General features: G+C 37.1%; 6 protein-coding genes across 9 annotated transcripts in view; 2 read left to right on the top strand and 4 right to left on the bottom strand.

The window, feature by feature from the left end:
* Positions 291–3,866, bottom strand: LOC105170018 (probable calcium-binding protein CML48). Its single transcript, XM_011090594.2, has 6 exons — positions 3,629–3,866; positions 3,214–3,488; positions 2,580–2,626; positions 1,119–1,294; positions 1,011–1,029; positions 291–686 (listed from the first exon to the last, which is right to left on the bottom strand). Exons 1-6 carry the CDS (start codon positions 3,808–3,810, stop codon positions 579–581), a joined length of 807 nt encoding a protein of 268 aa, XP_011088896.1. The 5' UTR covers positions 3,811–3,866; the 3' UTR covers positions 291–578.
* LOC105170019 (double-stranded RNA-binding protein 1) lies at positions 4,471–9,745 on the bottom strand. Its single transcript, XM_011090595.2, has 4 exons — positions 9,588–9,745; positions 7,725–7,970; positions 6,515–6,777; positions 4,471–5,451 (listed from the first exon to the last, which is right to left on the bottom strand). Exons 2-4 carry the CDS (start codon positions 7,918–7,920, stop codon positions 4,768–4,770), a joined length of 1,143 nt encoding a protein of 380 aa, XP_011088897.1. The 5' UTR covers positions 7,921–7,970; positions 9,588–9,745; the 3' UTR covers positions 4,471–4,767.
* LOC110012593 (putative Myb family transcription factor At1g14600) lies at positions 7,977–9,433 on the top strand. The gene is made up of 2 exons (XM_020696824.1): positions 7,977–9,184; positions 9,288–9,433. The coding sequence occupies exons 1-2, from the start codon at positions 8,932–8,934 to the stop codon at positions 9,413–9,415; spliced, it is 381 nt and encodes a 126-aa protein (XP_020552483.1). The 5' UTR covers positions 7,977–8,931; the 3' UTR covers positions 9,416–9,433.
* Positions 10,180–13,055, bottom strand: LOC105170020 (DNA polymerase epsilon subunit 3). Its single transcript, XM_011090596.2, has 3 exons — positions 12,767–13,055; positions 12,116–12,234; positions 10,180–10,612 (listed from the first exon to the last, which is right to left on the bottom strand). The coding sequence occupies exons 1-3, from the start codon at positions 12,958–12,960 to the stop codon at positions 10,452–10,454; spliced, it is 474 nt and encodes a 157-aa protein (XP_011088898.1). The 5' UTR covers positions 12,961–13,055; the 3' UTR covers positions 10,180–10,451.
* LOC105170021 (proline--tRNA ligase, cytoplasmic) lies at positions 13,724–22,290 on the bottom strand. Of its 4 annotated transcripts, none has more exons than XM_011090597.2 (13): positions 22,094–22,290; positions 20,787–20,841; positions 20,602–20,687; positions 20,114–20,206; positions 19,548–19,664; positions 18,892–19,079; positions 18,566–18,632; positions 17,303–17,425; positions 17,035–17,187; positions 16,094–16,378; positions 15,687–15,905; positions 14,136–14,229; positions 13,724–14,014 (listed from the first exon to the last, which is right to left on the bottom strand). In XM_011090597.2, the coding sequence occupies exons 2-13, from the start codon at positions 20,818–20,820 to the stop codon at positions 13,950–13,952; spliced, it is 1,524 nt and encodes a 507-aa protein (XP_011088899.1). In that variant the 5' UTR covers positions 20,821–20,841; positions 22,094–22,290; the 3' UTR covers positions 13,724–13,949. The 4 variants fall into 4 exon arrangements, with proteins under 4 accessions (XP_011088899.1, XP_011088901.1, XP_011088902.1 ...); XM_011090599.2 differs by having other exon boundaries at positions 20,787–20,850; XM_011090600.2 differs by lacking the exon at positions 22,094–22,290 and adding an exon at positions 21,635–21,830.
* The window catches only part of LOC105170023 (uncharacterized protein At2g27730, mitochondrial-like), a 3,280-nt gene continuing 2,714 nt past the window's right edge, over positions 23,222–23,787 (top strand). The window contains exon 1 of the mRNA XM_011090601.2: positions 23,222–23,339. The gene's annotated coding sequence lies outside the window, so the exon portion shown is untranslated. The remainder of the gene's footprint in view (positions 23,340–23,787) is intronic.

Here is a 23,787-nt window from a genome sequence, read left to right on the forward strand (position 1 = left end):
GTTGCATAATGTCCCAGATTATGAGTGCTATGTATGACACTTGGTTGCATAATGTCCCAGATTATGAAAAGAATCGTGTAAGTAAAGTGGAGCATTTTATATATATCAAACAGTAGGATTGAATCCTACTCATTTTTTCTCTGTTTTTAATTCTGTCTTTGATTTGGGCACCGACGTGCTTCCTTATGTAGAGGAGGTTAACTAACATCTGTATTTCAAACTCTATTTTACTTTCATTTATCTTAATTTGTCATAAAATTTATCAAAAAAAAAAAAAGGACTGCGATAGGTTTTTGCAACAGATCAATTCGTTCGAAAATTTAATCAACGAATGAGAACAGTAGATAAAGACAACCATGGATCTGTACACAACAGTGATTGTGGTTGGTTCTCAACGCATCGTCAATATACAGATAGAGGATCATGGGTCCCAGGACGCTGATAAGCAGTGGCCAGAAACCGTGAAACAAACATTAGGACAACACAAGAAACATGTTCTTTTTCCTTCTGCACGTGCAATGTTTTTTCTTCAAACGATACAAACCAAATCCGGGCTGGTGGAACTATATCATGATATGCTAATCGGAAACAATGAAAGGAATGATCATGGACATGAATGTGTCATAAGATAGTGTCGCTGACCCTGTGTACCGTGGATCCTTCTCCTTGAACTTCTCTGTCAAGCCCTAAAAATGCAGCAGAGTATTAAGACAAACAATAGAGCAAAACCCTTATTGTTCTTGATTGAAGGAGAAATCCTGATGAATATTTCCTTCTTTTTTCTTTCCCCCCCTTTGTTATGTTCTTTTCTTATTTATTTCCCGCGACATTTTTCTTCTTCTTGGGCTGGGATTTCTCTCAAGTTTCTTCCACTAGAGAATCATATTGTATGTTTTAATGAGAACGACACAACTCGAATCGGATAGCAGAAATCACAGAAAAGATATTCACATCAGAAGTAAGAAATGTTAGAACTCAAGGTCATTAATTTCTTTGGAGTAGTGGCTCACCTTTACAATCATCCCACACCTGAAACATAAAAGGAGACCGTTTAAGATAACAGCTGGGAATAAAATCAAAAGCAATCACATATCATAATTATAGGAACAGGTTCTTACTCGACAAAACTGTCAAAACTCAGCTCCCCCTTACGTCCACTGCCATCATCATATTTGGAAATCAGAACTTGCAGAACAGGTGGTGGTAATGCATATCCAAGACTATATAGGGCATCCCTCAATTCCACAACATCAATTTTCCCACTCCGGTCTCTATCAAATCTTTCAAAGATAGCCTAAAATGTCGTAAAAGTTAATACAGTTGCAGATACACCTGCCTTGATGGGGGCTAACCAGTAAAACGAGTCCCATCACATTAAGCATATTTGACATAAAAGACTCAACAAATGCATATGCAAACGATACTGCCTAACTCATAACTGAGGTCATCAAAATGTGTAGAAACTATTTTACAAGTTCCATGAAGGATATATGTCCTTGCTGTCCGAAAAAAACTATTTTAGAAGTTCCATGAAGGATATATGTAACATGCACCATATCATACCATTATTCCAGTTCTATCATGGATACTTTTCTCAAACAAGGTTCTTAAACAATGGGGATATCAGATAGAACTCAGAAACTAAGTATAATATGAGCACTTCTATTTTCTCATTGTTCTTTATTTATTCAAACTCTAGTTTAAGATTAAATAGAACGGAATCATATCTAACCCCAAGGCTACACCCAGCAGACATAAGTTTCCTTTCATTAGTTCTACCTTGCGATTATCTTTAATTGTGTAAAGTGGTATAGAAAGAAACAAATCCGTCACATAAAGCCCAGAACTTTTTCCAAATTTCTCTTGCAGTTTTATTTCTTCATTTCATCTCTATGGCTTAGCAGCCCTAAGCAATGAGAGATCTGGTCAAACTTCACCAGTGCTAACATTTTTTCTGAATCGTCTTTATTTCTTTCCTCTATACTCTGCGCTCTGAATTTTATTAAGAATGTATTAAGTGCTTACCTTCTAATAGACCAATCCCACACCTAAGTAATTTTTGGTTTCTGTTGTCAGATTTACCTCCCTCTTCCTTTTGTATGTACTTAGATAGTCAATTATCCAGTCAAGAAAGCCTATTTCTTTCTTTCCTATCTTCCTATAATTTCCAGTTGCTAGATGTCACCCACATGTCAGCTAGCAGTGGTGCCACATAAACACTGTTTCAAATTTTAACACATCAGAAGCAGATCAAACCACTAAAGCATCCAAACAAACCCCAGAAAGCATATTTAGTAGCGAAAATCTAAATTACAAGCTTCAGCACAGAGATAAGAGCCGATGACTAGAGCCACCATGGTATATAGATTGAAAGAGTTTATCTAGTCTATATAAGAGATCAAACTAGAAACTTATATAACAAATAAGATTTTCACGAGTATCAGATCAAGTATAGAAATATTTCTTGTGCCATGCATCATCCTGATCCTTGTTGTTTAACTTGGAAATGCTCATACATATTTGTTAAATGAAGTTGCATGCATCAACCTAGATGTACTATAATTAATTTCTTTACTCACCCGCCACTGGCCAAGGCAACTCCACACGCCTGCGAATTCTTTCGGTCCTGCATGCATAATAAAACACCAACAAATGATGAACAAAGTAATATCAGATTCACAAGGGCAAACTAGAAGACGACAAACAAGCATCAGAGTATCATCTAGAAACTAGCAGCTAAATACAAAAAGGCGACGAAAAAGAGGCAGCCAAGATTTAACCACCAGAGTACTAGCACAACAGATACGAAAATGGCAAAAGGCAACATGAATCCCACTCTATCTTCCGCACCGGCCTCCTCAATTAGGCAAATTATGTAATTAACATTAACAAAATTTTCACTTGCTCCTCCGAAAAACAAAATATAACATAAAAAAGAGCGATCTTTTGCTTCCAAACCCCCACTCCCAAAACCCACCCAAAAAATCGAAAATGGAAAAGAGAAAAAGACTGTTTCAAAGTTCGTGGAGAACTAGAAAAGGCGGAACCAATCAATTTTTGCAGAGGCTATTCAACGAAAATCAGATCAAATTAGCAACTTAATTAAGAAAAAGTTCAGTGCGTTCTTTGCCACATTAACTATTAATAAAAAATCATGAAACGGAAAATGAAAAATCCAAAGATGGACTTAGAAGTTACAGAAAAAGAACTGACCAATTCTGCAAGAGGATTCATTGGAACTCCTAAAGAGAAAAATCAGCAAACGCAAAGTCCTGAGGCTGAACTTCTGGTAGTTCCAAGTCAGTGCTTCTTGAAGCTCCCTCTCCTCAATATACCCGTTTTGGTTCCTGTCCACCATCTGGAAGCTCCGGATCACATCCGGGTGTGTGCCCGGAGGAAACAAACTGTAGACATTCTGCTGCTGCGGCTGCTGATGATACGGGTAGTATTCGTACCCTTGAGGCGGTGGAGTCGAGCCCGACCCGTACCCAGTGCTGGTGCTGCTGCTGGTGCTCTGGGTGGGGGGGATTTGTGCCCGGACAACTTGTAGACATTCTGCTGCTGCGGCTGCTGATGATACGGGTAGTATTCGTACCCTTGAGGCGGTGGAGTCGAGCCCGACCCGTACCCAGTGCTGGTGCTGCTGCTGGTGCTCTGGGTGGGGGGGATTTGGGCATAAGGTAAGGAGGGGTTGGTAGGAGGTGCATGTGGTTGATAAGGGTAGGCAACCCGGGGCTGATCCCGATCGGGTGCGGGTGGTGCTGATGGGGAGTATTTTTGGGTGGGGCTGCCGGTGTAAGAAGAAGCCATCGCTCTCCAAACTCAACTTTGACGTAATAGCACACTGCTGCTGATGAAAGGAGGAGCGATCATCATCGTAAATATATAGAAGGTAATAATGATGGCTATACGAGGGTATTCTTGTAATCTTCTTACCCAGCTTTGACGGCTAGCGCGTGGCACACACTTCCTTGTTAAGTTTTCTCTAATTCTTGGAAATTCTTGACATTTTTTTTTTGGCAACTTAAAAGAAAGGAAATTGTGTACTAATAACTAGATTTAGATTCGTCGCATAATTGGATAAAATTTTCGAATAAGAGATTGATAAACTTATAACATTTGACTTAAAAAAAATAGAACTAATCAAACATATTTATTTTAAAAAATATAAAAATATAATTGAAGAAAAAGAATCCAAACACGCCCTAAATTCTTTTTGTAAAAGTTTGAACAAAGAAAGTAAGATGGAGAAGTAACAAAACCACATAATAATCTGATCATCATACACCAAACTCAAATGTCAAAGTACAGTAATAATATATCTAAAATTTTAACTTGAGTCAAAAACATAGGGTGTGACCTTTTGTTGTCAATATATGCCAACTATGCAACATTTCATCCACTCATCAAAACTGGATCTTAACCTGTCTATTGAAATACATATCTATCGAGATACTATTTGTAAGATAATTCTCATGTGTTTGACGCAAGGATACATAACATAACCATCCACATGAAATTAAGCCCCAATACCCAATCTCAACCAATACAATCATCATCCAAACATCGCAACAAATTTCCTAGTCAAGATCTCCTACAACTAAAACAATTCAACCATCCACAACACTCATGGGGGTAAGGATACATTTGGTTAGAAGCTTTTTGTATCATAGTCATTGGCATCCACTGCCGTAGATCCCCCATCCTTACAATATTCATCAACATGCAAGTATAGTATTTTCTAGAATTCAATCACTAAATCCTGTATTATAGTTTTTCGTTCTCGTTTCCATGACCAAGTCCAGCATCTGTTCCTTGGGAGCTGGCAATATTGGTTACACTCTGGCTGTTGTTACGGATATCTGAACCACCCATTGTCTTAACTTGGGAGCCGATGGCATCAGTTGCATTCACTTCTACTCCTGCCCGTTCGGCGATATTGACCTCAAAACCACCAGCCATGTTATTCGGCGAGCTCATGGAATCTGTTACAACCAGCCCCTCTCCAGCCTGACCATTTGTGTTGACCTCCAAAGAACTCGTACCTTGAAAGGAGTTTCCCTTTTTCACATGCCTCTTCTTCCGCGGCTGGTTCTTGAAACGACATTTCTTTGGTTTGAGGGCTGCTGCTGTCTCCTGAGTGCTGATTCCAAGATCAGATACCTTCTTCTTCTGTGGAATAACAGTGTAAACGGAGGTGCCAGTTTGATCCTGAGAGACTGACGCAGCAGATTGAATGGCTAACAAGGCAGTCCTGGCAGCTTTGATCTCAGCCTCTTTCTTTGTGCTTGCTGCAGCTCCAACATACTTGATACCCCCAATTTCAACCACGCAAGAATACATGGGCATTCTGCCTTGTTTCTCTTCCTTATGGCACTCATACAAGGGAATGGCGTAGTTCATCTTTTGGGCATATTCTTGCAGCAAGTTTTTGCACAAGCCCGTTTCATGCTGAAATGTAAGATTGAGAAACAAGACCACACAGTGTAACATAAGAAATCAAGATAAGAACAGGTGATAGATAGCATCATCAATTTACAGGTCAAGTATTCTTTTGTTGCTCAGTCTTTATCTTTTGGAGAATTGAATCATGCGCTAATTCTACTTGCCTTGGCATCTCTGCTTCTCTAGAAACAGAAAAATTGTGCAATCCAGTATTTCAATATGATAAATAACAGGTCCTGTTCCCTAAGATACCATAGAAGATAGAACAAACTTCCAACACAATAAGCAACTCAAGGAAAGCAGCCTAGTTTATACATTTGAAAAGGAGATTGTAGAGAATCGGACTAAAATAAAGAAAAGTATTATCATAAAGCTCAAGAGGAAAGCTTGAGGAAAATTTCTCTATCTTTTGCTTAGCATTTTCACAATTCTAGTCAAGTTTCCGATGGATTCAATTATGTATAAACACAAAAGTGCAGATAATCATAACATATTAAGATAGGTGAAACATAAAAAGGGCACCGTAGTTGTGCTTCATCCAGTAATGGATATTACTAAAGCTTCGAAAGACATCTTCATAGTTTTTATCACTTATAATTGGGCTTTGTACAAAACCCGACGAATTCCGTAAAACAGAAAGAGAGAGAATAAAAAGAAACAATGTCAAGTTACTTGTTGAAGTGTATACTCAAACAAAATAAGCAGCAACATTCACTTATCTATAAACATGGTCATGTTGTTGCAAAATGTAAGTAACAAAAATTTCGAGGTATTAGGTTGTCAACAGGTTATTGGATCATAGAAGCAAACATCAACTTAAAATAATTTCAACAATCCCATCTTTCCCACCAATGTAACTAAGTGAAGAATTCATGATGACTAACAAGATCTCACTTTCCATGTTTAGCCCACCTATCTTTAACCTGAAACAAGTTCTAGGTGGGACAAGAATATGACCACGAAATGCAATCTCGAACTTAAGTGGGTTGAAGGGGTGATCCAGTTGTTATAGCATTAAGTAAAAGATATAAGCTGGTCAAAATATTATGCCATAAATACAGATACTTACAACAGGTTGAGAGATCCCAAATTTCATATCAACAGAGTTGGCGAGTTCTACGAGAGCAACTTCGGCAGCTGATTGCTCTGCTGCCTTGCGATTGAAAAATCCTGGTAGAGAATCATATCTGACATTGTTTACAATTACAGTTGATCTAAAGGAAGGCTCATGAGAAGGCCCTTCCTTGATAGTTTCATAAACTGGAGTTGTCAGTCCTGCCTTTTGACAATACTCTTGCAATCGACTCTTGAAAACATAACAGTTCGAGACACCTGCAATGGATCAATGGATATGAGAATCTGGGTCACTAGGTATGTTTTCAGCTTCCAGGCCTAACCACAATAAAGTGCATAGAGGATACTCCCTCTTGGAGAGCCAAACTGAAAAGCCTTAAACTGTACAGTTTTCGAGAGAACTTCAATGAACTTACTAGCACAATCTGATATCATTTTCAATAGAGGTCTACAAACACACTCATGCAGAAATGGGGTTGGAAACTTAAGCACGAGACTACACTCAACTTAAAATACTAATATAGCAAAAGATATGAAGTAAACGTGCACCAATGTAGTAGCCAAAACAGTGTTTGAAGATATAAGTAGCATTTTCAGATAAACTATATATCTTTGAAATAGTTGCACCCACATAAAAACTAGTTCTCATTTGAGGCCCCCACTGTTACCTCAAAAATAAGCAAAGGGAAATGCAAAATTCTTTAAGTCAGTCTTGCTACTACATCCATAATGTTTGTTCCAAGCACGTGTGCCACAAGCTTCACAGCTTCATCAATCACCCATATAACCATTCCAGATCTCATATAAAATGTGTACAATATCAGAAAATTGCCAAAGTGTTATCTGTGCTCCTAGATGTACAAATCAAGGAAATCCCAGATTCTAACCCCATCAAAGAGGAGAGTAATCTTGCTTCAGTCCAAGAGTCCCCATTACTCCATCCTCAGCCGGAAATTCCATCTGTACATGTATTCAAGCACAGAAGGAACTCTCTGAACGAAATTACATTATATGTTAACAGATACACCACACGATTCCCCAAGCATATTGTTATTAATTAGTGTACTGCTAAAGAGACATACAGATATAAGAGCTATGAAAATCTAAGAAATAGAAAGATCAAATACACATCACAAACAAAAATTGCTGACAGAAATCCCAGGTGTCATAAAATTCATGAAGTACAAATAAGTATGAGCTATTACTTGGAGGTGTATTTTTCTCTTGCGAATCCTGATTGTTAGCCATGACCTTCCTCTTCTTTTCAGCTGATGCTGACGTGGGGTCGAATCTAGGACTACCAAAATGCTCTGCTTGGGCAGGAGGACTGGCAGGGTTTGCTGGCATATAAGATATCTCATTTTCAACACTACCATCAATTACAACCTGACCGGCTTCCATCTGGAATATTTTCAGCGTATCCTGTCTCTTTTTCCACTCCACTATTTAATCTGTAAATCAATTATCAATAACAAAAACCACAAAACTCAATTCTAAAGATGCAACTAAGTGAGTGACTTATAGTACAAAAATGGAAGCCCTTCTACTGGATTAAACTAAAAAATTTGAGAACATAGCATTTGAATAAGACGTACACATTGCATGTCAATAAATACTCCATGGTTATCACCCTAAGAACATCACCATATTCTAAGACTATATTAAACCAAAGACCATTATGCATTTTGCATAACAGTGTCAATAGTTTGGACCTGGAGGAGGAAACAAAATACACCAGGAGTAAAAAAGAGAAAGGTCACTGGTTCAGCTATACCTCTTGGTAAGGTGAACCAACCAAATTCTCACAGAACCATGAACAAGGAAGTAAGAGAAACCATTTTCAGTTAGATTTCTTAATCCCAACTTGGTAAGGTTGAGAATGAGCTTTCAGAAAATCTCCCATCTTCAAAGAAAAAAGAAACCCCCTGAACTTCTCTAATCAACCCAATCAAAACGAAAACCCATCACTTGGAGCTTTCAGAAAATCTCCCATATCCCAAGAAAAGGAAAACCCTGAAGTTTCTATAGAGAAGAGAGAGAGAGAGAGAGAGAGAGATGGGGGTCTTTCATCTTCCTCTCAGAGTCTAGGGTTTTGTTCTCCAATCTATTCTGTGTAGAATTGTAGATCAAAGATCAAGATTCTGAATCCTAGTTGACGGAATTTTCGTGCTACTTTAACATGGATATCTCTTATTGTGTGGGGAATTTAATAGTATAGCCTACAAAGAGGGAATATAATAGGAGAGTTCATTCATTTTGATTTTGAGCTTCTAGGAAAGCCCTAGTTCTCAAACTGCTTTAGCTCTGTATAGGCTGATCTTAGTAGGTAGATGTGCATCTTGTAATTATATATAGCTATATGCAAAGTCTCAACTAGAAGGGAAAAGGGCCGACAGCGGAAACAAGAAGGCCATGGATAGTGGTGAAAAAGAATGTTCCAAAACAAGCCCTTCTGAGAAAAATGATGATGAGGATGAGAGCCAAGGGAAAAACGAAAGCTGCACTGTTAAAGATGGAGGAAGCTCAAGCAACAGCACGGTTGAAGAGAGCGAGAAGAAGCCATCCGTGAGACCTTACGTTCGATCCAAGATGCCTAGGCTCAGGTGGACGCCTGATCTCCATATGCGCTTTGTGCACGCTGTGGAACGACTTGGAGGACAAGACAGTGAGTCTTCAAAATTTGGCTCAAGTCATTCAGAGGCAACAACTTAATTATGTAAATATACAAACTGATGCTTGGGGTGTTTTCTTGGTTCAATTTGACGCAGGAGCCACGCCAAAATTAGTGCTTCAATTGATGAACATCAAAGGACTCAATATTGCTCATGTGAAGAGCCATTTACAGGCAAGTCTTGGAGAAACACTAATAAAGAAATGTCCAAGATTCTTCTTTTAAAAAAAAAAAAAAAAAAAAGAGCACATATCAAAAGAAGAAATGATAACTTAAACACGAGATTTCCCTCATATACTCCAGGATTGAGCACAAGTAATTATTTACTTCAGAAACGAGCAAAAAAGAGAAGCGCAAAAGAAATTGCAAAAATACGAAACAACAAAAAGCAAATTACCAGATAGCAAGAGAGGATTGACAAGTGATAGTTGGACTTCTGCCCCGCCGGGAGCAGAGGTTTTGGAGTAAGAGGAGAGGAAAAGGGCATACGGCCTACTCTACCCTTCCGCCATTAATTAATACTGAGCAGAATTGCAATGGCAGTGAACAAACAGAGGAGAAATCAAGAAAGCAGCTTTTTTGGGTTGGGTAAAGTAGATGCTAAATAAGCCCAGATTCTGTACAAGGCCCACTGTCTGAATCCTTTCCTCTGTTCAAGGCCCACTGTCTGAATGCTTTCCTCTGTTCAAGGCCCACTGTCTGAATGCTTTCCTCTGTTCAAGGCCCAGCCCATATGATAAGTATTTTAGTAATACGTACTTCGTTTTATGAATTATTTATTATTTAAAATTTTCCATCCACCAAAACTTAAAACAAAAATGATAATTAGAATGGTGATCGTGTTTGTATCAGAAATATTTGAAAATGAAATGAGCAGTTGCTGAATTCAACTTCTCAAGAAGTTGTTATAATGAGGGGAGCAGATATAATTGAATCACCGCACAGAACAGCGAGCTCTCCAGTTCCACCACCCCGGTTACGGTGTCTAGTTTTCGGAACATAATGCTGAATTTCAATAGCCACGAAATCTGATAAAAGTTCAAATATGTGCATGAATACACATATACATACATCAAAAATGAAATGGATGCCAAGACATTGGAGAGCTTTAGTGGAGAGAGCAGGAGCATTCAGTTTTATAGAATTCCTCAACCAAGAGTAGATGGAAAGATACAGGAGAGTAGTTTTTGGAACATAGAACACAAAGAGAAGCAACTGTCTCCTGCTTCTTGCTTCTGATGGGGGTGAGTAACATTCCGGCTCAATCCGCATCATCCTCGTCCCTGTTGCTTTCAACTTCACGTCGTTTCTTTCGACCCTCACTTTGTGCAGGTGGTTTCCTTTTGGCATTCTTGCTTGTGTCTTTGGCCTTGGATGATCCTGATGAAGCCACCTTCCTCCCAGGGTTCTTTTGTCTAAACTCTGCCACAAGACACAAACAACAGAAATGAATAGGATAAAATAGGAATCTGAATTGAACATGTTAGAGGATAAAGTTAACCAGTGTAAACCATTACAGCAAGACATACATAAAAGAATTTATCATGATATTCATATTGTACGCGGGGTTTGATCTTGGAGCAAGGATAATATTTGCTGAAGGTTTTTCCAGATATCAAATGCATTCATGATCAAGCCCCTCTAAGCAAACTCTTTTTGTTATCCTAAACTGGTAGCTAGGCATTGAATCTTTTACCAGGAGATATCCTGAACTTTCAACATTAATACATCCGCAGCTGAATATATAAAGGAGAACAAGAAAATGCATTTCCATAAACCTAAGCAACCAGGTTAAAGAGATGCTGTTTTGAGATCTTGCTCATGCCAAGGATACAACTATTTTCTGACTTCTCTGCACATTCTTTTTCAGACAAAAGAATACAGTTGCAACATTGCTCTCCACTGAAAGTTGAAACCTTTTTTGATATTGCTGAAAAGATTTATTTTCAACATCAAATCCAAGAATACCCGAATGCGGCAGAAAGTGCAGCATTTTCAAACGGTCATCTGAGTTAAGTGTGGTAAAGCAAAGTTGGGGAGAAGATGGAAAAGATAACACTTGCACATGCAAGAAAAAGAAAGAACCAACAATGACGTCTTGCCCCAAAGACACAAGTTGCATGTGGCATTTGAAGATAGTAAGCAATTAGAGACATTCAATTTCTCAATATTTAGCAGGCAACTGACTTAACAGTAACCAACGATCAGCAACATTATCTCACCAGCTAAGTTCATTCCCTTTTCTTCCTTATGCTTTCCAGGGACTTCAGTGAATACATTTATTAACTATAAGCAGAGGCCTTCTTGGTGGAGATTGCATAAGAGTTATTTGACAATAATAAGATCATGATGTTTGACAATGGTCAAAATATGATATGTGAGGTTTACCTACTGCAGATTTGGCGTAATTATTAAGCTTCTTTGATGAGCTGAAGAATTTTTTTCTTCCAATCAGCTCAATCATTTAAAAACTTTAAATTGGCCCTTCTACTTAGATGGCTTTTGTATATATTCAATCCATTATATCTATCTATTTGCGCCCTTGTTCTCATTATCGACACTTGCAAGAGAAAAGAGAAGATAAATTTTCTTAATAATCCCTACAAATTTATTACACTGTAAGGATAGAGCCAGTAAGCAGACTTTTACTTCGTCTTTTTCCTTCTACTGCGGGGAATCTTGCATTTTTCTTTTGCCATCATTGCTAAGTGGACTTCTACACGTGATGCAAATTAGGATTCCTTATTTAACTTGCTAAGGACAGTTTCACCCACCTGCCATGTAGTAAGACAATTATACTAGTATCTCATCCAAAGTGTTGAATAGGAGGTAAACTACTAATTTGGACTGATGGTTCTGGAGTGCCACACAGATTCAAAATCAGGAACCGAAAGCTGATAAGGTTAAGGGAGTACAGTTGCTAACCTTCGAGGCAAGCTCTAAGAGGGCCAATAAACTCAGCAAACTCAATCTCTTCCAGGGCCTTGAATACATCTTCCGCATTGATTATTTGCCTGTTTGACTCCCTACATATGTCATTCGCACTGGAGATAACACAAAATCATTATCGGGAAACCATAGAAGCAAAATTTCTGTCACCTCAAAGACAGATTTGTGCACAAAATCCAAAACCATGATGCTTAAGGTATAAAACTAATGTCACGTTTCATGATTCAATAATCAGTGACTAAACTCATAATAAACAAGGACTGAGAAGGCAGGAGCGTACTAAGATGCAGATTCCCAAGCCATAAAGATTCAATAATACACCCGCAGCATAACCTAAATTACCCAATTCACGACTAAACCCTAAAAAATGGCAGAAACATTAGTAAATCCTAAATAATTCGCCCCATATCCTCCAGAAAGCAAATAAACCCCAAAACAAAAAAAAAAAAAAAATCAAACAGAAGAGAAACCCTGGTACTTAACCAATTTTCTTATCGCATTCGACGATATTTGGGAGTAACAAAAACACACACACAGACACTTAGAATTTTTTGCAAACAACATAGAGTATAGACCCAAAAAAACCAAAATATGTGAAATTAACAAGTTTGAGGTTTGAAGGGTTACGTGGCGGAAAGGTAGTGGATGAAGATGCGGGCACTCTCACAGAAGGCCTGGAGTGAGTCGCGGAGTACAGAGATCTCGGAGTCGGTGGCAAGCTGGGAGAGCTTCTCCTTGACCACCCGGCGCACAATAGTCTTGGGGAGCTCCTCCGCTTCCGGCACTACCTTCTCCGTCAACTCCTTGTCCTTCTCCGCCATTTCTCTCACACGACAGGGCTTCTGATTCAACTGTATGAATGGCACTGCCACGGTGCGGTCTTCACACCGAGCCTTTTAGTTTCCCGCCATAACCCCTATAAAAATAATGTGCAGTTGTAATTAAAAGGAAAAATAAATAGTAAACAAATTTAAATTGAGTAACTTGAGACATATATCACTAAACTCAATTTAACAATCAAAATCCAAATTTAAACCTCATAAGTTTGCATCATAACTGAACAATTACTAAGCCAAGCACATGTAATATCTTACAGTAACTGATTTTTGCCAAGACTATTTTCTATTTTTATACCATGCTGCTTCAAACTCAAAATTGATTATTCTGCCAATTATATTAGATGATCACCTCATTCAATATTTTAAATCGACAAAATAAAAAAATTACTTTTAATATTACGACTTTGAATGTCCATTTCGTACAAAACCATTTAGATCTAACAATAGAATCCATAAGATAAGATAGTGATTTATGCTTCCTTGCCTTGGTAGTGTGGTTGTGATTTCTAATTTTTGTTCGTCTTAGGTAGATCGGTCGGCATTCTGATTTCACATTAGAAACCAATTTCCCATTTTATGACACAGAACATATAATATTGTACCGGAGGGGTGGCATATTCAACACAACACCGTTTGGCGCACTCGAAAAAATTATGAAAACAGGCTCTCATATCACATGCAGATGCAGATGAGATCTGCACTACCTCCTGCTTAACTTGAAACTTAAACAAAAAAGAACAATAAGTACCATTATAAGACAGTCAGAATCCCTATGTATATAGTCGGTTTTCATCCAAGGATACGTCTTTGATTACATCTTCTGCAGTAAAACAAACATTCAAGAAAACAAAAGGCAAATGCTATATTTCACAAGGTGTTCAAAAATCACTAAACTCAAATTGCCTATCACTATCAGCATTTAGGGCAATAAAACACAATAGTGCGATCCAAGTATACATTGAAAACAATGACTAGTAACTCCTGCCCCAGTAGGTCCACTTTTTTGCGGGCTTTCCGGATGCAAAGCACAAGGTCCCTGCATGAGAGAATACTTAGCTATACAATTGCTCCATTTTTCTCATTTCAAGATATCAAGTTTTATAAATAGGAAACAATCAGCGTTGCAACATCTGTTACAGAATCACGCGACATTGTACCTTCTGGGAGCTCAGGCTGATCAAATGGAGTGCAGAGTGACTTAGCTGCACCCATTTCTCCCTTAGTGCGGGCCTTCACGTCTTTCTCCACCTCCTGTGTATTAAAAAGAGTAAGTAAACCCATGGGATTCAAAGAATCAGTCAATGTCAGGAAGACGTGGAATAGCACATGAACAAGCACAATCAATTAAAGGCTGGCTAATCCACCCCCTAGTAGCAAGCATGAAATTTACAGAACAGGTTTCACCAAGAATTTAAGCTCATATAGGTGCCCATGGTATTTCAGTTTTCAAATACTAATAGAAGTTTAAAGAGCTCACAAAAGCGGGCTTGACAAAGAAATGGGCATGATATTTGCTATGGAGAACTAATTGATGGCAGCATATACAAGAAGAGCATATAATAGGTAACTCTGGAATTAGGACTAGGAAAAAATGAAATTTGTTGTAGGAATTTGAACAGGGTTTACATCCACGGAATGCCACTTAAATGCATGTATCTAATTTCAGTCCTAATGCTGTTCTCACTATGCTATCTAGGGGTGTGCATTCGGTATAACTGAATCAAAATAAGCGTACCAAATACCGAATTAAACTTCGGCTCAATTGACTAAATAACTGAAATTGTTCGGTACGGTATCCGGTAAACCAAAATTTCACCCAAAAAAAAAGGACCTATAACATTTCTTCTTTAAGTACAAGATTATGATCTTTTAACAATACATCAACCAAAACCACCTAAAAGAAAATTCTCGAAAATAAAACAAAAAAAACCCATTTCAAGGAAGGCAAGGAAACCTGTTTTCCCCTAATCCAACATTATAGAAAACCACACCTTTCGGACAAAATTTGAACTCTAATCCCTAACATAGATATTGGGAATCGAGGGTATCCTAAAAAAACTTCAAATTGAAATAAATCCACTGATCACATTTGGCATGTGCAGCAGGATCAAAGAATTTGTTTAGCTATGCAAGGCAAAACCAAAAGTGAATATATAACAAAGAAGAACTGAATTCTAAATGAACAAAAAAGAAAAGAGAAGAAATTAAAGGGTGTGCAGATGTGGGGGAGGACAAGGACTTTTCGCTGGTTGGCGGTGGGAATATGCCAATGGTAGGATGTTTCCTTGCCTGAATCTTCCTTTTTGGTTCTCTAATCTAATTCTCTTCTCCTTTTATTCACGCACCCTATCTGTCTCTGATCTAAGTTAAAAATGTGTTTACACTTTTTAAAAGTGTAATTTCTTTCAGTATAAATTATAAATATTTAAAAAAGCAATTTGGTAGTAACCAAAACTGAAACCAAATCAAATACCGAATTTCAGAAAATAACTTGTACCAGATGCCAAACTGAAATTCCGGCTATGTCCAGTTCGGTCAGTTTACCAAATTGTGCCCCACCCCTATTACTATCTACTTTGCGTACTCTCTGCAGGGGGAAAATACCCTAACACTATGCGTAAACCTCATGTAGACAACAGAATCCCACTGAAGCTAACTAGGGTTGATGTGATACAGATGCAAAAAGATGATGAGAACAGACTTCATACCTCTTCATCACACCATGGGGCAAGAATCATCTTCTTTTGGCCAAGTGCTTCCGCAAATTCTTCCCAGGTATTTACAACTTGAATGCAGGCATCTCGTTTTTGCTTGGCGACATCAAAGAGACTTTGTTGGATGTTATCAAGCGTTTCTTTCACTCCTTCAACCAAACCAGCCATTGGTATGTCAGATTTAGCTGAATTATCACGTCGCACAGCACGCACCTGATATAAAAATAAATTGTTGAGTGGGATGACAAAAGACGGATCACAGATAGAATAAGTAATGATGCTGACAATTCTTCATCTCCGGTCTGCTTACAGGTTACAAAGACACTTAGCATGCTAACAGGCAAGAGAGAACAACATAAATAAAAAAATAAAATAATAGCAGAATCCAGATGTTAGCATACCTGATTATTTGCCAAATCTTTGGGTCCTATTTCAATCCTAAGGGGAACACCTTTCATTTCCCAGTGTGAATACTTCCACCCAGGTGAATAATTATCTCTATAATCAGCCTCAGCACGAAATCCTGCTTCATTCAAGGTTTTTACAGTGGCCGCACATGCATCAAAGATCCCCTGAGTGTTTGCATCCTTATAGGGTACAGGGATCACAATTACTTGGACAGATGCTACTTTAGGAGGCAGAACCAATCCTTTATCATCCCCGTGAACCATCACCATCACCCCTATCTGCCATAAATTTGTAATAAAGAAAAAGGAGTAAGACATAAAAAGCAATTGGGCAATAATGTAAAAAAATTAAATAATCAAGAGCAAGTCTTATAGAGGAAAGGTAATTGAAAAAAGGAACAGGCAAAAATAATATGCGTAATTTTAGGACAACATATAGTACTGCAGAAAATTATAGTTATCATATATAGTATGGAAGCAAAAAGGTCGAATCCTAATTAACTTAATCTAAGATTTTAAATGTTATGTACTTTATTTTTTGTTTCAGGTAATACCTTCTCAACAATAGGACCATTAGTAGAGCAACCAAACGAAATGAACTGAATTTCAGATATCAATGTTCATCACATAAATTTAGATTTCAAACTGAAATTATACATAAGCATTTTAGAAAGAGTAAGATATATTCAGAAACATCAAATGGAAGCAGGCCACATTTATTAGCTTCCACTACATATGGTAAAAGGAACTTGAGCCAGAACTTTTGAGGAAGATGGACAAACTACAAACTTAGATACATGCTCAAAAGATGTTCGGGCAACCATATCAGAGAAATATAGTAGAGAAGATATTTGACTTCTGTATAGGCACATAGCATCAGACTTCGCAACACCTGAAAACCAATGAAAGGCAAAAACAATGGGTAGATCATTTACCGTTCTGGTAGTATATGCCCATGAATTCTGCCAGACCATACACTTCTCTCCTTTCTCATTCTCAAAATTGATCTCAAACATTTTTGCAAAATTTTGACCCAGACAGTGCGAAGTTGCACCTTGCACACCACGTCCAGTGTTTGGAACAAAAGCCTGCAATGTAGCTAAACAAACCATTTAGATATATAGTAAAGAAGTGTCCTATACAAATATTTTGGGCCAAACTGCTCCAAAAGAGTAACAGAAAATAGTATCATATTTTTGTAACCTCAACAGTAGTTGTATAAAGTCCACCAGCAAACTTTTCATGCTCGCTTTTTTTGCCTTTAATAACTGGAACAGCCAAGAATTCTTCATATATGCGTCTGTAGAGCTCCAAAATTTCAAGCACCTGAAAAATATATGATCATATCAGATCATAAGACACATCTATGATGGACAAGGAATTAATTCTCTTTTTATTAAAAGAACACCCCAAAATTTATTAATGGAGATATTAGTAATAAAAACAATCAAGGAAGGTAACAACCTAACTATCTGACCCACTAAATAATGTTGAATATGGAAAGTCAATAGACAAACTTAGCTATTTGAACACTTTCAATAATAAGACTCCAGCATCATCATATGTTTTCCTTTAGTTTTAGAAAAGAAAAGGCTATTCAACAGCATGCACACTGCAAACACATTATCCCTTAGAAACATAAGATATGCTGCCACGAGCTTCAAGAATACCAAACTCTCTTATATTATAACATTATTTTCATAGGAACCAGAAATGGTTGCATGATGGAAACGCGACGCGATCGGAATGAAAACTCAAACCAAGAAAGAAAAATATTGCAAAAGAACCGCGTATTAGCAGACACATCATACAAATAGGATTTGGGATTAAGTTTGGGATAATTCATGGATCAGGTAAACTCCTTATCCAACTGAATATACAAAATATCAGTTTGGGTTAATTCATGGATCAGGTAAACTCCTTATCCAACTGAATATACAGATTACTCAAGAATAACTTTCAACTTCCCCTTATGGGTCCACTAAATTCATATTGCTAACTTGGTGACATGTTGTTTCTTCAATTAATATTTTTCCATAACCTATGTGAGAAACAGTATGAAAGAACTGACTTCATGTTAACAGAACATTGGGTGCTGGAAAGAACTTAAATTTGTGCCATTAATTGGTCAGAGATGAACATAAGATTTTATATAATATGGGTCCATTAAGTGATAGAAATCTACTTTGTTCATAATTCAATTAAGACACACAGGCAGACAAAAAGGTTAAAAAGAAGGTATAAAATAAGAAAAATTATTGATGATATAAACAATGAGCTTGCATCTATAAGGAAAAAAAAATGCTATGGTGGAAATACTCAATGACAGTTATGGCAACTGAAGGAAACAAATTTTCAGAATTTACTATAAACTGTGAGCATGACAAGCGCGAGCCTGTGCATAAAACATTGCGAGTATTCAGACAATCATTTTGGTATTGAGTATCCAAAAGCTAGCAAAGGTACCTCAGTGTCTGCCTCCTCCTTTGTTGCAAATGCAGTATGCCCCTCCTGCCAAAGAAACTCACGACTCCTACAAAATCACACTGTCAGAAATAAATAAAGAGGAAAGGCAGTTTTCAAAAAAAATCTATTTTCTTTCAACAAACAACCAGATATGAGCTACTCAATTGTTTCATAAATATTAATATCTCAGATATCACGACCAGACTAGGGATTTTTATTTGAAACAACTATCGAGAGCAAGTTATCCACTTTATGCAAATAGCACTGCTCAGACTGCTGCACCAAAAGGGCAGAAAGCTAAAACCATCATCTCACTATATAAGCACCTGATAAATGGGGTAGGATTGCTGAATTCCCATCTAACAACATTACACCACTGGTTAAGTCTGAGAGGCAAGTCTCGATGCCCCCTAATCCACTTGGAAAAATATGGATACATGACAGTTTCACTAGTTGGACGGATCGCAATGGGCATCTCCAGCTCAGATTCTCCAGACTTTGTAACCCATGCAACCTGCAAAAGAATTCAACAAAACTTATAAACAAGAGGGATATGCATACCATGCCCACAGACAGAGAGCAACAGAACATAAAGGACAAAACATGCCAAGCTAAGTAAAATGCACTAATTCTCTGAAATACTGAAGCAAAGATTATGATTCATACACCAAATTAAGATGAAGCATTTCAAAAGTATGAAGAGGGTATTAAAGCAGACAAGAATCCAAGTTTCAGATCACATTGTGATTCAATGTATTGACTGCTGAAACCAAGCTTGGTATCTCAACAGGTTTAAGCAGATTGGTAAACTTTACAGTTTGACCATAAAGAAATCTTTGGACAAACTAAAAGAGATGGATACAACACAAACTTCATTTAATTGGAGATTATTGCATACACTGCCAACATATAGTAAAGCATAAACCAGTACAGGAACAAAATCCAGGTTCATGAACACGGACCAAAAGCAATGTAATCTCACCTCAGGTGCAAACCCCTCTATATGGTCCTTTTCCTTCTGTAGGACACCAGAGGATACAAACAGAGGAAAGTAGCAGTTCTTAATTTTCATTTTCTTGATTTCAGCATCAAAGAATGTCTGTAAAGTAAAATTGCCAACAAAATTAGCAAGAGGCATAGAATCCATTGATAAGAAATTTATAGGAATGCGATGTGGGACAGAAAAGTGTAGGAAGGTAACAGCACCGTTAGGCAACATAACTCTTTTCTCACTAAGTTTCTGTATGACTCAAACATAATCATACACAAAGGGTCCGCCATCATTCAAGTGGTCATGGAACCGTATCCGCAGAACTTCAATTGCATAGTACGCAGCAAGGAACAATAGGGAGAATTGAAACAAACTAAAATTTTTTAGAATTCACTTTGAGAAAATCTAGTAGTGAGGTTTCCAAACAAACAAAGATAAGTGCTGTCAGATTTTGATTTTTATATAGAAAGTCATTGATTGATAAAATTTTACCACTCAACAAGCAATAAAACTGGTGTTTTCTTTTAAATTTTACAGGAGTATCATGAGATACTTACTTGCATGATCTCCCAAATTGACATTGCCCATGGACGCAGAATATAGCAGCCAGATATGTCATAGTATTCAATCATTTCCCCGTTAACGACAACCTATATACAATGCAAACCAAACATAATGAAGAGTTTCACGACTAAAGGCTTCACGTTCTGAATCAACGATATCAACACAAACAATCAAAAAGTTCTACAAATGTCGCAATAAAAAAATTCAACATTAGGGCATACATATCCCAAGAGAAAGTTGAATAAATCACATAATTTCTCCCACAAATATATATAAATGTGTGTGTGTGTGTGTTTGTCTCCATCATATATTCCTTTGGGAATCAAATACAAGAGCTTATCCTTTGGTGTTTCACTTAGTTCACCTTTGCTACAAGGAACACCCTGAATCACAAATTATCAGTAGAAAGATGATAGAACCAGAAACAAAAATGAGAAATGCGTCAAGTTAGACTGAATTAAAACGTAGCCCATACTCATACCTCAGAGTACCATTCTCCAAAGTTTTCATCTTTCTTATAAGAGAGACCCAGGCCGGTCTCTTTTTTTACTTCCTTCTTCTTTCCCTCTGCACAAGTGAGTTACAGGATATCAGAAGAATGGCCATGTCAGAAGAATGAGAATCAAGCTAGCTTCTGAGATAAGGTAACAGTGTGACAGTACTCACTGGTAGCGGAAGTGTTGGCACCTTTACCAGCCATGGCGCTAAAGCTCCCAAAAATCTACAAGATCTAGCAGATATTATATAATAATATGGGCCAAAAGTAAATAAATATCTGAATAGCATGTACAGTGAGAATTTTGCAGTGCATTGCTCTAGTTTTACCAGGACAAACCACGCAAGTATAAACAATAAAGAAATATGGGTGAAACAACATAAACATTGATAGAAGTTAAATGCCCAAAGGGCATCAAGATGCAAAAACAGATGTAAGCCTTATCAATGTGTGCACATGCTTCGTTTCATCATATGTAACAATACATGAAAAGAAATATAATTGACTATGCACACCAAATTCATCATATAGCACTAACTTCCAAAATTATCCAGCAAATGCAAAGTAATTTAGGTGCAGATTATATCAGTAAATCCCAATTAATCTCTACAAAACCGACAACCCCATCAGAAAACGATGTATCTCAGCAGTTAATTTAATTATGGAGATTTTAACCCTTCCGGATCAAAGTGAAGCAACATTACCAAAATTACACACATGTTCTGCAGATTCTAATTTATTCAGCAAAGTCAGTGAAATTCAACACTTAGTTCTGGGAAAAAAGAAGTTCTTCGTATTTCCAGGATTCCAGATTTTAGAGAACTTCAATAATGATTTCTTATTGAACAGCGAAATTCATGAAAGAGTGAAGTTCTGGCCATTTCACGAATCAAATTACAATTCATATCAGACAAATAGAAAATAGAAGAAACGAATGAAGATGGAAACAAGAGGATGGGAGCAGAGAATAACCCAAATCCAAGAAAAGAATAACAAGACCAAAGGAGAGGAGACCGACGAAAACAGAAAGACGAGATGGGGGCACCCGGGGGAGTGCTGCCAGCGCAGTGAGAGATGGCTGTGGGGTGGACTACGGTATGGAAAAAGAGAAAATTACTACCGCACGTTATCCTTTGACAAATTAATTATTTAAAAAAGAAAACCCTAGTTTTGGGGTTTTGAGTCGCGCCACTTATTGAACCACTGCGGGTCGAAGTAAAACAAAAACGCAAATGCGCGCGTTTTGCGCTTGTACCGACTCCGCATATACAGATCGGAAAGCTTCAACGTCAACCACAGGCAATATGACTTCTTATTAACATCCAACCAACCACGAACTCATCACATATTTTTCTAATCCTATTACTATCACAGAGTATACTTCAACAGTAATTAACATAATGCGACTCATCAAGACTTCAACAAACAAAAAAGGAATCAAGAAACACTTCACGATAGAGAAAATAAATCTACTTACCAATCAAAAGGCGGCTTCCTTCCTCAACAATGGCCGACGAGACCGCCGCCGCCAGCACCCAATCTCAGGGAAAGCAAGAGAACAGAGAGATAATGGAGATTTTAGGCGTTGAAATCGTGATTCTTTTTCTTCCCTTTCTACCTCAAGAACGCGTGAGGAACTGTGTTCTATTCTTATTTTTCTTGCAACGGTAAAGTCAAAAACTATTCTTATGCTCCGATTTATCATTGGTGAAATATATAATCCTTTTACATTTTTAACCTCACTTTTTACTCTAATTTGTTCAAAGAGTTATTCTTTTGAATAAACTAAAGTTGAGGGATTGGAAAATAAATTAGGACAAAAAAATACGCACGTCAATATGATGGGGTGTGATGAGAATAATGCTGGACACATACACTACAGAACATACATTTCAAATGACTCCATCATTTATTATTCTTAATAAAAATAAATTAATAAATTATACAATGCAAAAACAATTGTGTTAAAAATGTCATTTTTAAGTTCTGTACATCAATATGCCCCCAGCATATAGTGCACCAGTGGTAGTGATTAACAAATAAATTAAAGGAATTTGTATTTTTTTTTACTATAAATTACTCTTATTTTTTTTTTACTCTTGTTGTAAACAATAAATTAATAAAATTTTATGAAAAAAATTATAATCATAAAATGTATTTTTCAAGCTATGGAATTATGTAGAAAACCAATTAATCCAACTTCAATCCAATATTTTGATTATCACTATGGAACATGTATTATTTAACATGAAGAAATTATTTTAATTTAATATATTCGTGGAAAATGCATTTTGTAAAATGAGCCTCGAGTAATATTATCATAGTTGATTTGATATTTTATTTTATAATTATATATTAATTTATTTATCAAATTTGAGATACAAAAGATAGGAAACTTTTATTTACTTTTATTTTTTTAAAATAAAGTTGATTTTCTATAAAATTTCAGAAATATAATTTTAGAAAATATAACTTATTTAAAATTTATTTCAACAAAATCAAGGCAAACACCGTGAAGGTTCATGGAATGGGCCGATTGGGCCATCCCAAAATGGGCTGCAAAGCCTGCATTAGAATTGGGTCTATCTGTGCGGCCCACGTTGTCGGTTCCCTTCCATGTCCTAATCTCTTCTCCAATTCTAATTTCAGAATCCCCAAACCCATAACCATTGATCTCTAGATTTAGTCGTCCCATCTCTGTCGGAGCTTCAGGTGGTGCTTAGGTAAATCAATCGAACCTGTGTATGTGCATATGTATGCATCTGTCTGTGCAGTGTTTGATTTTTCATTTTTTTTGGTATATGTATTCGTCCCTATGAGCATTTATTTTCCATGGGTAGCTGGATTTCTTCAAGTCTCATTTGATTTTCTTCTTAACATGGTGCACATTTTCTGGCTGTATCACTGCTAATCTAAAGCAAGAAAATGACGCCTTATCGTTCCATTTTAGTTTCCTGAATCAGCTGATAATCAGGAAGTTGATGCCGCTTTTGGTGTTTCTCCATTGTGTTCCGTGTGCTCTTTGCTATCCTAGTTGTACTTTGAAGTGTTCGTTTGGGTTTTTTCTTTTTTCCTTGTTGGTTTTCTTTTAGAAATGCCGTATCGGTGCATCGTGTTTGTCTCTTTCAAATGTTTATTGATACTTCTAGATATACTTGAATGCAGTATTCT

Source organism: Sesamum indicum, linkage group LG9 (genome assembly GCF_000512975.1).
Source record: "Sesamum indicum cultivar Zhongzhi No. 13 linkage group LG9, S_indicum_v1.0, whole genome shotgun sequence".
In the NCBI taxonomy this organism is placed as follows: Eukaryota; Viridiplantae; Streptophyta; class Magnoliopsida; order Lamiales; family Pedaliaceae; genus Sesamum; species Sesamum indicum.

What these genes read in the sequence shown, in the direction of transcription:
- LOC105170018 (XM_011090594.2), bottom strand. Translation starts at nt 3,810, where the DNA reads ATGGCTTCTTCTTACACCGGCAGCCCCACCCAAAAATACTCCCCATCA. An exon ending in AGCAGCAGCACCAGCACTGG is followed by an intron (nt 3,489 to 3,628) that starts GTACGGGTCGGG and finishes CACCAGCACTGG; the next exon opens with GTACGGGTCGGGCTCGACTC. An exon ending in TGAATCCTCTTGCAGAATTG is followed by an intron (nt 2,627 to 3,213) that starts GTCAGTTCTTTT and finishes TTATGCATGCAG; the next exon opens with GACCGAAAGAATTCGCAGGC.
- LOC105170019 (XM_011090595.2), bottom strand. Translation starts at nt 7,920, where the DNA reads ATGGAAGCCGGTCAGGTTGTAATTGATGGTAGTGTTGAAAATGAGATA. An exon ending in AGAGAAAAATACACCTCCAA is followed by an intron (nt 6,778 to 7,724) that starts GTAATAGCTCAT and finishes GATCCATTGCAG; the next exon opens with GTGTCTCGAACTGTTATGTT. An exon ending in TTGGGATCTCTCAACCTGTT is followed by an intron (nt 5,452 to 6,514) that starts GTAAGTATCTGT and finishes CTTACATTTCAG; the next exon opens with CATGAAACGGGCTTGTGCAA.
- LOC110012593 (XM_020696824.1), top strand. Translation starts at nt 8,932, where the DNA reads ATGGATAGTGGTGAAAAAGAATGTTCCAAAACAAGCCCTTCTGAGAAA. An exon ending in ACGACTTGGAGGACAAGACA is followed by an intron (nt 9,185 to 9,287) that starts GTGAGTCTTCAA and finishes AATTTGACGCAG; the next exon opens with GAGCCACGCCAAAATTAGTG.
- LOC105170020 (XM_011090596.2), bottom strand. Translation starts at nt 12,960, where the DNA reads ATGGCGGAGAAGGACAAGGAGTTGACGGAGAAGGTAGTGCCGGAAGCG. An exon ending in ATCCACTACCTTTCCGCCAC is followed by an intron (nt 12,235 to 12,766) that starts GTAACCCTTCAA and finishes TGTTATCTCCAG; the next exon opens with TGCGAATGACATATGTAGGG. An exon ending in TCTTAGAGCTTGCCTCGAAG is followed by an intron (nt 10,613 to 12,115) that starts GTTAGCAACTGT and finishes GTCTTGTGGCAG; the next exon opens with AGTTTAGACAAAAGAACCCT.
- LOC105170021 (XM_011090597.2), bottom strand. Translation starts at nt 20,820, where the DNA reads ATGGCTGGTAAAGGTGCCAACACTTCCGCTACCA. An exon ending in AATCCTACCCCATTTATCAG is followed by an intron (nt 18,633 to 18,891) that starts GTGCTTATATAG and finishes GTGATTTTGTAG; the next exon opens with GAGTCGTGAGTTTCTTTGGC. An exon ending in CCCCATGGTGTGATGAAGAG is followed by an intron (nt 14,230 to 15,686) that starts GTATGAAGTCTG and finishes TTTAATACACAG; the next exon opens with GAGGTGGAGAAAGACGTGAA.